Genomic DNA, 14,560 nt, shown 5'->3' with positions numbered 1-14,560 from the left:
CCATTTCCAAATGCCACTCCAAAGTCCATATCAATCTACAAAAGTGGAAATAGAAGTACAACTTTTTTTTATAGAAATCCAACAAAATAATTTATAAATAGTTAAAAATATATGTAAATACATACCTTAGAAAAATCAACCAAATCACTAGTGCCAAACACCGCTCCTCAGAGTCTGCAGGGTGACTGTCTGCTAGGAGGCTGCAACTGTTGTCACGTGATTTTTTACACCAATAAAAATGCTTATAGAGTTTTAAGAAATGTATCGGTTTATGCACAAGATAATTGCTACAATGTATTGATCATTGATTCAGGTATATTACATTAATACAATGATTGCGTTACATCAAAACAATGTATCGAGTTATTAATCAAAGTCGAAAACATTAATTTAATGTTACGAAAACATTGATTCAATAAACGAGTTCGTAATTTAAAGAACACTGTACATCAGTGCAACGTTTTATATTCATTAATTTAACCGCATAATCCTGATGTATAGTTTCATATATACAATGAACAAACTATTAGTATTATGAAAAAAGTCATTGGATAGAAAAAACGATTCATTGGATTAATGATTCTATTTATTATTTTTTAATGAATAGAATTACATTGTAATAATGAATATGGTCATTACTTAATGACTACGTGTTCATAGTATTAACGAAATTTTCATTGAATCAATGTAAAAAAAGTCAATGATTGGCGTTCATTGGTACTATGTACAATATTTTTTTCAGTGCATTTAACGTGTCTTGGTTTGTTTATTCTACTGCATCTTAGTATAGAAAGATCATACACGTGTTAGATTTAAATTTTGTTTAATATTGACAGAAAAAGTAATAGGTAAATTGAGTATAAGTGTTCTTAGTCAATATTTGCGTCTCTGTAATACACCTGTAATTCCTAAAGAATACCGTACGATATTCCTCATGAGTCATCTCCTAAAAATATTTCTTAAGATAATCCATAATAAAATTTAAAAGCTGTGCGTAGATAAGTCAAATTTCTTCCAGCCAGTTCGGGTTTATAAATGCTATTGGTACGGGAGAGGCTTTGTTCGCACAAGTCTTATTCAAGAGATGCAGAGACGTCAAAAGTGACGTATACGCATGTCTGGTTGATTACGAGAAAGCGTTTGATCGAGTACTATCCGACAAGTGAGTGCTGGCGGGTTGCCCGTAGAACAAATTGAAAAGTGGAAGGGATTGCTCATTGCTATTGCTGTCTGCAAGGAGTTCACATCGTAGTGAATAATATCTACTAAGGTAATTTTCAGATCCCAACTAAATTTTTGATACAGCAACCACCTATTTGTGACACCTGCGATTAAGATCACCCGCCAGCTCTCGCTTGTCGGATTGTACCGGGTGTCCCAATAAGAATGGCTCTCGGCCATATCTCAGGAACCGTTTATACTACAGCTTTGGGAAAAAAATTTTTATAACAAAAGTGGCCCCGAGAAAAGCCTGGAAATTATTTTCATAATTGTAAGTCCACCGCTAGAGGGCGTAATTGAATATAAAAAATAAAAAAATCGAAATTTCACAAAATTTGCCTAATGAAAGGGCACTGGAAATCCAATCATCGTATTCTTCATACAATTCTGTGCATATTTCATTTCACAAGTTTAAGTCTACCTGTGCAAATAAGAGGTGGGGGTGAGTGGGAACCTTGTTATGAAAATATCGCTGTAAGTCCGGTTCTGCTTAATCGATTTTTGCAAACTTGGTCTTGTTGAAAACAGCTCTTTTTCGTCAATGTAATAGTTATAATTTGGAAACAGCCTATTACGTAATATGCCGGCTAGGAGGCGCTATTTATTTTATTTTTAGAAATCTAGTTTTCTTTGGAAAATATTAAATACAAGTATGTATTTTTTTCCTGTATTACAAAATTAGACCAAATTAGCAATAGAATACCGAAAACCGCATGTCTATACCTTTTTTCTATCTCGAGATATCTTAAGAAACGTGTAAATTTTAAACATAACTGTTGCTGTCATATAAGTGGAAATATATAGAAGCAAGTAGTGTGCAATGGAAAAAAACAAAGAAACATTTTCCAGATGTCACCGTATATAATAAATCAAAACAACAATAAGACAAATAACACTATAAAATATAACAAAAAAATAGTGTGTGTACTTTGTACGCGAGTAAGAAGTTATATTTCTATTATTATGATTTTAACGAAATAAATATATTTTAAACAGTTTAATTTTATTTTTATTTAAATATTACACTAATTTTAATACTTAAAATAACACCAAAAAAATAGCGTTAATATGTAAATTTTTATTAATTGTTGCCTCCGCGCATTTGCTTTTCTCTCGATGAATCGTAGAAAATGTAAAACGTCTGATTTTCTACACAAATTTTTAATTTTTTTTTCATTATATTTTAATAGCAATTATCCTATTCCCAACTAAGATAAATACATAACTGTTATTGTCACCGGTAAACTAAGTTAGGAAGTCAAAGTGGAAACAAGTAGTGTGCTATGGAAAAAATAGAACTATTAGAAGTATTAACTTCAAAAAGTCATTATGTGTCAAATCAGTAAAACATGAAAATTTGTTCATTGATTGTTTGTTGCGGTTTGTTTCTATTAAATTTTATATAAAATTTTTACAGAGTGAAATTCAAGATGATTCTTACAAACTAAGAAGCATTTGACATGATAGCCACATTCTTTGAATGCATAAGAAATGCAACTGTTGCGGCTAGAATATATGCAATGAAATATCCCCAAAGACGTCCCCAGTAGTAGAGTTTTTCATATTTTGTTTTGATTTATTATATACGGTGACATCTGGAAAATGTTTCTTTGTTTTTTTCCATTGCACACTACTTGCTTCTATATATTTCCACTTATATGACAGCAACAGTTATGTTTAAAATTTACACGTTTCTTAAGATATCTCGAGATAGAAAAAAGGTATAGACATGCGGTTTTCGGTATTCTATTGCTAATTTGGTCTAATTTTGTAATACAGGAAAAAAAATACATACTTGTAGTTAATATTTTCCAAAGAAAACTAGATTTCTAAAAATAAAATAAATAGCGCCTCCTAGCCGGCATATTACGTAATAGACTGTTTCCAAATTATAACTATTACATTGACGAAAAAGAGCTGTTTTCAACAAGACCAAGTTTGCAAAAATCGATTAAGCAGAACCGGACTTACAGCGATTTTTTCATAACAAGGTTCCCACTCACCCCCACCTCTTATTTGCACAGGTAGGCTTACACTTGTGAAATAAAATACGCGCAGAATTTTATGAAGAATACGATAATCGGATTTTCAGTGCCCTTTCATTAGGCAAATTTTGTAAAATTTCGATTTTTAAATTTTTGATATTCAATTACGCCCTCTAGCGGTGGACTTACAATTATGAAAATAATTTCCAGGCTTTTCTCGAAGCAACTTTTGTTATCATTGTTTTTTCCCAAAGCTGTACTATAAACGGTTCCTGAGATATGGCCGAGCGCCATTCTTATTGGGACACCCGGTACAGTACGCCAAGTTTATGCAAATACTAAATGAAGCTGGAATTAACAACCAAGATCTGAAAATAATTAGAAACTTATGCTTAAATCAGACCGCAAATCTCAGAGTTGGAGGTGAACACACCGAATATGTGAAAATCATGCGTGGAGTGAGGCAAGCCTGTATTTTGATCTTGTCTCCTCTAATTTTCAATCTCTATTCTATCTCTCAAAAGAATATTTATCGAAGCTTTGCACGAAACTGAAAAAGATATTCTATTAAACGGCTATCGACTAAAATAACATCAGATGTGCAGGTGACACCATGGTATTTGCACACAACTTAGAAGACCTGCAAGTCCTTATAAACAAAATCACGTATTACAATCAACAGTACGGACTCAAAATGTAAAGAACTACCTATGCAAACGACTATAAACGTAAAGAAGTCAAAGCTCATGATAATTAGCAAGAAAATGATAACAGAAGGTCAACTCTACCTCAACTAAACTCCTGTAGAAAGCGTGACGCACTACAAACACCTCGGTACTATAATAAATGAAGAATGGACCAACAACCAAGAGATAAGAGCACGCATCGGAAAAGCTAGATCCACCTTCAATCGGATGGGGGCCGTCTTCAAGAGCCACAACCTTTCTCTTAGGGCTCTATTAGTCTAGGTAACTGGTGACGCAACTAGTGGCGCAACTAGTGGGCCCACCAAATTGTGAGCACGGGCAAGTGGTGGCCGAGAATAGCCACCAGCAAAAATAATAAAATAATTGGAATTGGAAAAATAATCAAATGCAATTGGAAACTTGTTTGTTATCAATTTTACGAAAAAAACTTATTCTTCGTAAAATGCTCTTAATAGTATAAAATATAACATGCAACCATCAGATTTAAATTTTGTGAATTTTATACGAGGTATGTCAAAAAAGATGAATTTCGCTCAAGAGTAAAGTATCCTTATATTAAACAATATCGAAAAATGTTTTATAAAAAGTTGTTCGGAATTAAAAGCTATGTTTGAATATGCAATTACATTCTTCTAATTGAAATATTGTGAACTGTAAAGGTACTTTACTCTTGGACGAAATTCATATTTTTAACATACCTCGTATAGAATTGATAAAAGTTTATATATTATGATTGCATCTTGGATTTTAGACCATATAAAGCTTTTTGTAAAAAAATAACTTTTTTCGTAGAATTAATAATAAAATACTTATAGATATTTGTAATAAAATGATGTTGAGTATCCGTAATTTAAAAAAAATTGCATTTTTTTTTAATTAGAATGATGTAATAAAATGAATGCGTCCCAAAACATAGTTTTTTTAATTCTTAACAACTTTTCATAATAACAATTTTCGATGTTGTGAAATCTAAAGGTACTTTACATACAATTTTTTTGACATACCTCGTATAACATAGACTATGCAGAGCATTTTATAAAGAATATTTTTTTTTTCGTAAAATTTATAAGAAAAAAGTTTCCCATATGGTTCCAAGTTACGCAGACATAGTGTACCTATATATAAAAGCTCAATTTTTTTAAATTTTCCAATTAACGTCACATTCGGATTCAGCATAATTAAAAACAAAATAGAAACATTTTTGATCAAGGTAAAGTGATGAATTCACCGATATTTCTAAAATATAAAAAGAGCTTTTATTGTTTAAACAATGAATAAACAATTAACGGCTAAATCTGCGAGAAGAACTTTTTATTATAGCATATTTATAAATCAACAAAAAAGGTTTTAGAAAAATATACGCTTGTTAATAGAAAATGTAGAAGTTAATAGAAAAGAAATACGAAGCACTCGATTACAATACAAATGAACTAGTGGTGGCCGACACCAGTTGCTCAGTCTAATAGGGTCCATATAACATAATGCTCCGGCTTGGTGGCGCCACCAGACCCGGTTACCCGGCTGGTGGACTTGTTCGGCCACCAGATCGACAACAATTTCTGGTGGCGCAACCAGTTGCCGTAGTCTATAAGGCCTCTATTTTGTTAGGCAACTGATGACGCCACCACTTTGCTCCACCAGTGACTCATGACGTCACGGGGCATTTAAGTAAATGAGACCTATTAGACTACGGCAACTGGTTGCGCCACCAGAAATTGTTGTCAATCTGGTGGCCGAACCAGTCCACCAGCCGGGTAACCGGGTCTGGTGGCGCCACCAAGCCGGGGCATTATGTTATATGGACCCTATTAGAATGAGCAACTGGTGTCGGCCACCACTAGTTCATTTGTATTGTAATCGAGTGCTTCGTATTTCTTTTCTATTAACTTCTATATTTTCTATTAACAAGCGTATATTTTTCTAAAACCTTTTTTGTTGATTTATAAATATGCTATATTAAAAAGTTCTTCTCGCACATTTAGCCGTTAATTGTTTATTCATTGTTTAAACAATAAAAGCTATTTTTATATTTTAGAAATATCGGTGAATTCATCACTTTACCTTGATCAAAAACGTTTCCATTTTGTTTTTAATTATGCTGAATCCGAATGTGACGTTAATTGGAAAATTTAAAAAAATTGAGCTTTTATATATAGATAAGTACACTATGTCTGCGTAACTTGGAACCATATGGGAAACTTTTTTCTTATCAATTTTACGAAAAAAAAAATATTCTTTATAAAATGCTCTGCATATTCTATGTTATACGAGGTATGTCAAAAATATTGTATGTAAAGTACCTTTAGATTTCACAACATCGAACATTGTTATTATGAAAAGTTGTTAAGAATTAAAAAAAAAACTATGTTTTGGGACGTATTAATTTTATTACATCATTCTAATTGAAAAAAAATGCAATTTTTTTTAAATTACGGATACCCAACATAATTTTATTATAGATATCTATTTTATTATATAAAATACTAATGAGTATTTTATTATTAATTTTACGAAAAAAGTTATTTTTTACAAAAAAGTTTATATGGTCTAAAATATAAGATGCAATCATAATATATACACTTTTATCAATTCTATACGAGGTATGTTAAAAAATATGAATTTCGCTCAAGAGTAAAGTATCCTTATATTAAAAAATATCGAAAAATGTTTTATAAAAAGTTGTTCGGAATTAAAAGCTATGTTTGAATATGCAATTACATTCTTCTAATTGAAATATTGTGAACTGTAATTTACAGTTCAGAATTAAAAGCTATGTTTGAATATGCAATTACATTCTTCTAACTGAAATATTGTGAACTGTAATTTACAGTTCACAATATTTCAATTAGAAGAAATATTGTGAACTGTAATTTACAGTTGTAATTTTTGTTTTACTGTTTACATAATGTAATTGCATATTCAAACATAGCTTTTAATTCCGAACAACTTTTTATAAAACGTATTGTAAAACAACATTTATAAAAAGTTGTTCGGAATTAAAAGCTATGTTTGAATATGCAATTACATTCTTCTAATTGAAATATTGTGAACTGTAAATTACAGTTCACAATATTTCAATTAGAAGAATGTAATTGCATATTCAAACATAGCTTTTAATTCCGAACAACTTTTTATAAAACATTTTTCGATATTGTTTAATATAAGGATACTTTACTCTTGAGCGAAATTCATCTTTACTGTAAATTACAGTTCACAATATTTCAATTAGAAGAATGTAATTGCATATTCAAACATAGCTTTTAATTCCGAACAACTTTTTATAAAACATTTTTCGATATTGTTTAATATAAGGATACTTTACTCTTGAGCGAAATTCATCTTTTTTGACATACCTCGTATAAAATTCACAAAATTTGAATCTGATGGTTGCATCTTATATTTTATACTATTAAGAGCATTTTATGAAGAATAATTTTTTTTCGTAAAATTGATAACAAACAAGTTCAATTGCATTTGATTATTTTTCCAATTCCAATTAATTTTATTATTTTTGCTGGTGGCTATTCCCGGCCACCAGTTGCCCGTGCTCACAATTTGGTGGGCCCACTAGTTGCGCCACCAGTTACCTAGACTAATAGAGCCCTAAGGCCAGTATTATATTAGGCAACTGGTGACGCTACCAAGTTGCTCCACCAGTGACTCATTACGTCACGAGGCATTTCAGTAAATGAGACCTATTAGACTACGGTAACTGGTTGCGCCACCAGTTGCCCATATCGGCCACCAGTTGCCCATAATATTTTGTGTGCTTTAATTTGGTGGAGCCACTAGTTACGCCACCAGTTGCGCCACTAGTTGCGTCACCAGTTACCTAGTCTAATAATGGTCTTATAGGTCTCATTTACTTAAATGCCCCGTGACGTCATGAGTCACTGGTGGAGCAACTTGGTGGCGTCACCAGTTGCCTAATGGACCGCGATAGTCGTGACGTCAAAACGTCAAAAAAAGTTTTCCAAACACGTTGTGTCTAGGTACACGCTGAAATGTACGCAAATAAAAAAGTTAAACTTCATCAAGCTAGTGACTATTTAGCGTGGGCAGTGACTGTATATTTTGATACACGCTATTTTGATATGTATAGTGTTTGTTTGATAGAAAAATATTTGTTATGACCTTTAATTCTACCTAACTTTTTTTATTTGCGTACACGTTAGCATATACCTAGACACAACGTGTTTGGAAAAATTTTGACGTTTTGACGTCACACTATCACGGTCCATATAATAGCGGCCTTAGTATAAAATTAAGAATGCTGCGATGTCTTCTCTGTTCTTTTTTATTGTATTGGATCGTGACTTTGAACGAATATGCAGGGCGTGCGGTGCTATGATGCGGTGAGGCAGCCGCATCAGGCGGCATCACAAGAGGGGCGGCATAATCAGTAAAATCAAAATACTAATTGAGCCATTCAATAATTAAAAATATATATATAGGACCAAGTGTCAGCCGAAAATATTTAACTGGTGAAGGTTTAACAGAACTTATTTTGACAAATTTGGAAAAATTAGTTCTTGATTTAAAACGGCTCAGAGGACAAGGCTATGATAACGGGGTTAATATGAAAGGAATAAGAAAGGGTGTGCAAAACAGAATATTTGAAAAATATCCGAGGGCGTTTTACGTGCCCTGCGCATGCCACCTTAGTCATAAATGACGCAGCGACTTCTTCTACAGAAACAACCTTTTTTTGTATTAGGTATACAAGAACTGTACACTTGTCTGGTCTTACAAAGCGTTGGGAAGTTCTGAAAAAAACATATTTCACAACTAATACTAAAACCGTTGAGTACTACTAGATGGTTAAGTCGAATAGATGCATTGAAACCTCTAAGATTTCAATTTTGTGAAATATATAATGCCTTATTCGAAATAATAGAAGACGTTAACAATGATTCAGAAACTAAAGTCAAAGCAGGAGGATTAGTAAAAAATATTAAAAATTATAAATTTATATGCCGTGTAGTCCTTTGGAATGATATTTTATTTCATATAAATTCAGTCTCGAAGATGTTGCAACATGTAACTATAAATTTGTCAGATTGTGTAAAAATATTGTCAGAAACTATGGAAAAAATGAAAATTTACTGACAATTTGGCTATGACCAAATGAAAATTACTGATAATGAAATTGCAGAAAATCTTGTAAAAAAGTTCCAAATTTCCTGCTGAAAACGAATATTGAGGCAAGAGAAAAATGCTTCAATTTGATCTGTGGATTAGCTCTCAACAGAGGAAGATAAATTTAAAGTATATTTTTTCATCTATATTTTAGACATTGCCTTTTATTCTTTGATTGATCGATTTTCGCTTTTAGAAACTCATATAATAAAAATTTTAAATTTTTATATGATATTTTTAAATTGAGGGAAATATAAGAAAAGGGAAAAGAGAAAGATGATAAAATACTAGAAAATCTTCATTCAATACTTTTCATAGAAAAAGAATCGGATATGGAGGCAAATGATTTTCTGGTAGAATTATTGCATGATTTATCCCAAATGATACCATACTCCATGAAACCTTTAGAGGTTTGAACTATTTGTGCCAAAATAACCTAATTTATTTATATCCAAATATAGTTGAATCACTAAGGGCCGGTATTATCTGTCCCGATTAAACCACGGTTAGAGGAATTTTGTCATGCGAGGTGCAGAAAGTACCGGCCCTAAGAATTTTATTAGGTAACACTCTCTGTCTCGGTAGCTTGGGGAAAGAAGTTTTTCAAAATTAAAAATGATTAAAAACTATTTACGAAGCTCCATAAGACAAATAAAACTAAAAAAAGTAGCACTTATTTCGATAGAGTCCTCACTAGCTGCTACTTTAGACTACACCAATCTGATTGGCGAGTTTGCCAAAATTAAAATCAAAAGGATAAAATTTTAATTTTGATAAATGTTATTTAATGTTAATACATATTTCATTTAATTTAAAGTATGTTTTGTTTTTAACATAAAGGTTTTCGTTCATTTTGTGTAATTTCATTTAATAAAAATAAATACTATTATTAAGTTTCAATAATATTTAGGGGGCGGCATTTCGAAGACTTGCATCATATTGAAAAGATGTACCGCACAGCTCTGCGAATATGTGCAGAAAAGTGAAAGCATTTGAGATGTAGCTATATAGAAGAATACTTAAATCCCCGTGGACTGACCGAGTCACAAATGAGGAGGTCCTCAGAAGAACAAAGAAGAACAGAGAGGTACTGACTACCATCAAATCTCGAAAGTCACTATACTTCGAACACATTATGCGAAATTAATCCAGATATTCTCTTCTACAAGCCATCCTGCAAGGAAAAATATTTGGAAAGCGAGGTCCAGGAGGAAGAACATCCTGGTTGAAGAACCTCAGAACCTGTTTCAACACAACATCAGTGCAACTTTTTGCAGTGAAGAAGTATATTTTAAAATATACAGGGTGTACCAAAAATGCAGGTCATAAATTAAATCACATATTCTAGGACCAAAAATAGTTCGATTGAACCTAACTTACCTTAGTACAAAATGTGTAGGTACATAAAAAAAGTTACAGCCCTTTGAAGTTACAAAATGAAAATCGATTTTTTTCAATATATCGAAAACTATTCGAGATTTTTTATTGAAAATAGCCATGTGGCATTCTTATGGCAGAAATATCTTAAAAAAATTTATAGTGAAATTTGTGCATCCCATAAAAATTTTATGGGGGTTTTACTCCCTTAAACCCCCCAAACTTTTGTGTACGTTCCAATTAAATTATTATTGTGGTGCCATTAGTTAAACACAATGTTTTTAAAACTTTTTTGCCTCTTAGAATTTTTTCGATAAGCCAGTTTTTATCGAGATGCCACTTCTTTTTTAATATTTTTACATAAAAGATTTGATCCTTTAAACTTCCCAAATGTTTGTGTACGTTCCAATAATTAGACTATTATTGTGGTACCATTAGTTAAACACAGTGTTTTTAAAACTTTTTTGCCTCCTAGTATTTTTTCTTTAAGTCACCTTTTATCGAGATGTGGCTTCTTTTTTAATATGATTTAAAATACATATATACCTAAAAATGTAAATTATAAAAAATAAATTTTCATATCAATAAAATCGTACTACCATACATGGTGATTGATTAGTAGGGTAAAGCTCAATAGCTCCGCTATAGTAATAGATAGCAATAAAAGTTAATAACAAAAATTTTAGCCACCTTTGAGCTTCACATTACAAAATTAGTTAGAATGTTACAGGGTGTTCGATAACACAGTGGCAGACCAAACTTATGTTTTTTAAATGGAACACCCTATATTTTATTTTAAATTCGAAATCCTGTTAACTTCTCCATCACAAAAATATAAAGGTTTGTTATGTTATACAGGGTATTTACAAAGTTATAACCAATTTTATATGAAAAGCGTAACAAGTTCAACCCACTGTATAAATAAAAATAAGCAAAACAACAATGGTTTATTAATGCCATATTTTTTAACGTATTGTCAAAATTTTCAAGAATGGTCGATATTGCTAATTTTCTTTATATCAAATACAGGGTGAGTCAAAACGCAATTACATTATTTTCTCAGTAATTTTAAATGGAACACCCTGTATTTTATATCACTATTGAAAAGTACCATTACCTTACTTTAATTTTTAGATAACATTCCCTATGTCTAAATTTATTAGTTTTCGAGATATTTTCATTTTTCAATGGACCAGTAGTGTGGCCACCCAAATCACCCGAATTTAATAAACTGGACTGATTTTTTGGGGTTACGTTAATAATGAAGTTTATAAAATACCTCCAACAACAAGGGATGAGATGAAAAATAGAATACAAAGTGTATTTCGATGTGTTAATTTACAAATGCTCCGTAGAGTAAGTAGCTCATTCAATGATCGTTTTTAGGCGTACATAAATGCATTAGGAGATAATTTTGAACACCTTATGTAATTAAATATTAAAAATATTTTATTAAAAGTACCTTCTATTTTTTTCAAACATGTTTTTTTTGCAAAATGTATTACTGATAAATTATGTTTCGTTCTTTATTTGTTACATTGTTACATTTACATACAAAAGTAGTGTTTAATTGTCTTCACAAAATATTGTATTTTGTGTTTGTGTGTTTTTTGTAAAATTTCTTACTAATTTTCTTTGTTTATTTGTTGCATTTACATAAAAAGATAGTTTTTAATTGTTTCAAAAATGTTGCATGTAGTGGTTGTGTTTTTGTGTGTAAAATGTATTACTAATAAATTCTTTTTATTTCTTTATTTGCTACAGTGTTACATTGATTACCGGATTGATAATCGGTTATCTTCAATTGTCAATTCAGTCATGGCTTACTTAAAATTTAGATAAATTTAAACACCTAAAATAATTTGCTCTGAAAAATGAAAATATCTCGAAAACTAATAAATTTGGGCATAGGGAATGTTATATAAAAATTAAAGTACGTTAATGTTACTTTTCAATAATGCTATAAAATACAGGGTGTTCCATTTAAAATTACTGAGAAAATAATGTAATTGCGTTTTGACTCACCCTGTATTTGATATAAAGAAAATTAGCAATATCAATAATTCTTAAAAATTTTGACAATAAATAAAAAAATATAGCATTAATAAACCACTGCTGTTGTGCTTATTTTTATTTATACAGGGAGTTGAACTTGTTACGATTTTCATACAAAATTGGTTATAACTTTGTAAATACCTTGTATAACATTACAAACCTTTATATTTTTGTGATTGAGAAGTTAACAGGATTTCGAATATAAAATAAAATATAGGGTGTCCCATTTAAAAAAAAAACATAAGTTAGGTCTGCCACTGTGTTATCGAACACCCTGTAACATTCTAACTAATTTTGTAATGTGAAGCTCAAAGGTGGCTAAAATTTTTGTTATTAACTTTTATTGCTATCTATTACTATAGCGGAGCTATTTTGCTTTACCCTACTAATCAATCACCCTGTATAGTAATGTGTGGTCGACAAATATTCAAAATATTTCGATAAACACCGGCTTATCGAAAAAGTACTAAGAGGTAAAAAAGTTTTAAAAATATTGTGTTTAATTAATAGTACCACAATAATAATTTAATTGTAACGTACACAAAAGTTTGGGGGGGGGGGGTTTAAGGGAACAAAACCCCCATAAAATTTTTATAGGGTGCACAAATTTCACTACAAATTTTTTTTTAAATCTTCCTGTCATAGGAATGCCACATGTCCATTTTCAATAAAAAATCTTTAATAGTTTTCGATATATTGGAAAAAATCGATTTTCATTTTGTAACTTCAACGGGCTGTAACTTTGTTTATGTGCTCATTTGTACTAAGGTAAGTTAGGTTCAATCGAACTATTTTTGGCCCCAGAATATGTGATTTAACTTATGACCTGCATTTTTGTTACACCCTGTATAATAACATTTTCAAATTATGTAGGTATACAATATACAACTGAAGCAGTTAATATTTATTCATGAGATAAAATCGGTTTATTTTGTTTCCAATATAGCAAAACAAAACAAATTATTTAATGACATGACATTATTTTGAAAATCAAAACGTCAAAAATAATAACGACTTATTTGTAATCTGTGGTTTAGTTCCAACATGATATAGTTTCGGAACAACATTTAAGATGAACAATTGTTTTACATTGACTATGGAGAAATTAGATATATAAAGAGAAGAGAATAAGAAAAAGAAGTAAATTAAATTTAACATAGGTATCTACTAATACAGAGTTATAGAAAACAGGGTTCTTGAAAATCGCACATTGCAAGATTCTACTTAATGAAGTAATGTTTTAACATAAGAAAAGACTGCTATAAATGCGGTTAATTAATACTGATGGACTAAGACCGTCATACCTACTTAAGTTAATTGTTAAAAATTAAATCTAATTAACTAGTTAGGTACCTACCTTGCAGCAGTGCGTTCAAATCAAAATACATTTGTTCAAAATCACTTCCCATTGTAACTGACAAAAACTGAATATCTTCTAACTAAAACAACACTAATTATTGTAGATTTAAACGGTAAAAGTGTCTTTTAGTCACCTAACATCTGTCTATTTTTAACTCAATCATAATGTGAAAATATCATTTTGGCCCCACAGGTCGCTAAAGCAGAGCTAGCACTTAAACTCGCGTAAAAAGTGTATCACGAACTCTGACATTGCCATCTCTCTTCTATACCCACGCCCTGTAATTTACAGTGCTGTCTTTTTAGTGTGATCTGTATATACCGAAATATATCTAAAATTATTAAAATACTTAATCTATTCGTCAGACCGCTGATAGCGCGGCATATCCGCTTTCGACCTACTGACAATAAGTTTGTCATTATAATTAAAAATTGCAATGTTATGAGATGAAAGATAATGAAAACCACAAGCTTTGATTTCCCTCCGAACGGATTGATGATCAATATTAACTGATTTCATTAATTTAATATTTATTTAAAGATTTTAATCAACAAAAATGAATAATACATATTACACCAGGGAAATAAGGCAAAAATATACCATGTACGGGACACTTGAGCAGCCAGGTTGCAAATGGGTTTTTTTGGGTACTATATACATAATACATTATAAATACAAAAATGCCCGTCACAGTTTGGACGAGAAATTTAGTTATT

At 30.9% G+C, this 14,560-nt stretch overlaps 1 protein-coding gene across 1 annotated transcript in view; it reads right to left on the bottom strand.

Moving 5' to 3' along the window:
* The window catches only part of LOC126892998 (uncharacterized), a 52,358-nt gene extending 38,176 nt beyond the window's left edge, over positions 1–14,182 (bottom strand). The window contains exons 1-2 of the mRNA XM_050662933.1: positions 13,978–14,182; positions 13,842–13,923 (exon numbers count right to left, since the gene is read on the bottom strand). Coding sequence (XP_050518890.1) covers positions 13,842–13,893 — 52 coding nt within the window. The 5' untranslated portion in view covers positions 13,894–13,923; positions 13,978–14,182. The remainder of the gene's footprint in view (positions 1–13,841; positions 13,924–13,977) is intronic.
* Between the last annotated feature and the right edge of the window lie 378 nt (positions 14,183–14,560).

This window comes from Diabrotica virgifera, chromosome 10, assembly GCF_917563875.1.
Source record: "Diabrotica virgifera virgifera chromosome 10, PGI_DIABVI_V3a".
In the NCBI taxonomy this organism is placed as follows: domain Eukaryota; kingdom Metazoa; phylum Arthropoda; class Insecta; order Coleoptera; family Chrysomelidae; genus Diabrotica; species Diabrotica virgifera.
This window is presented reverse-complemented; position numbering and strand designations above follow the sequence as displayed.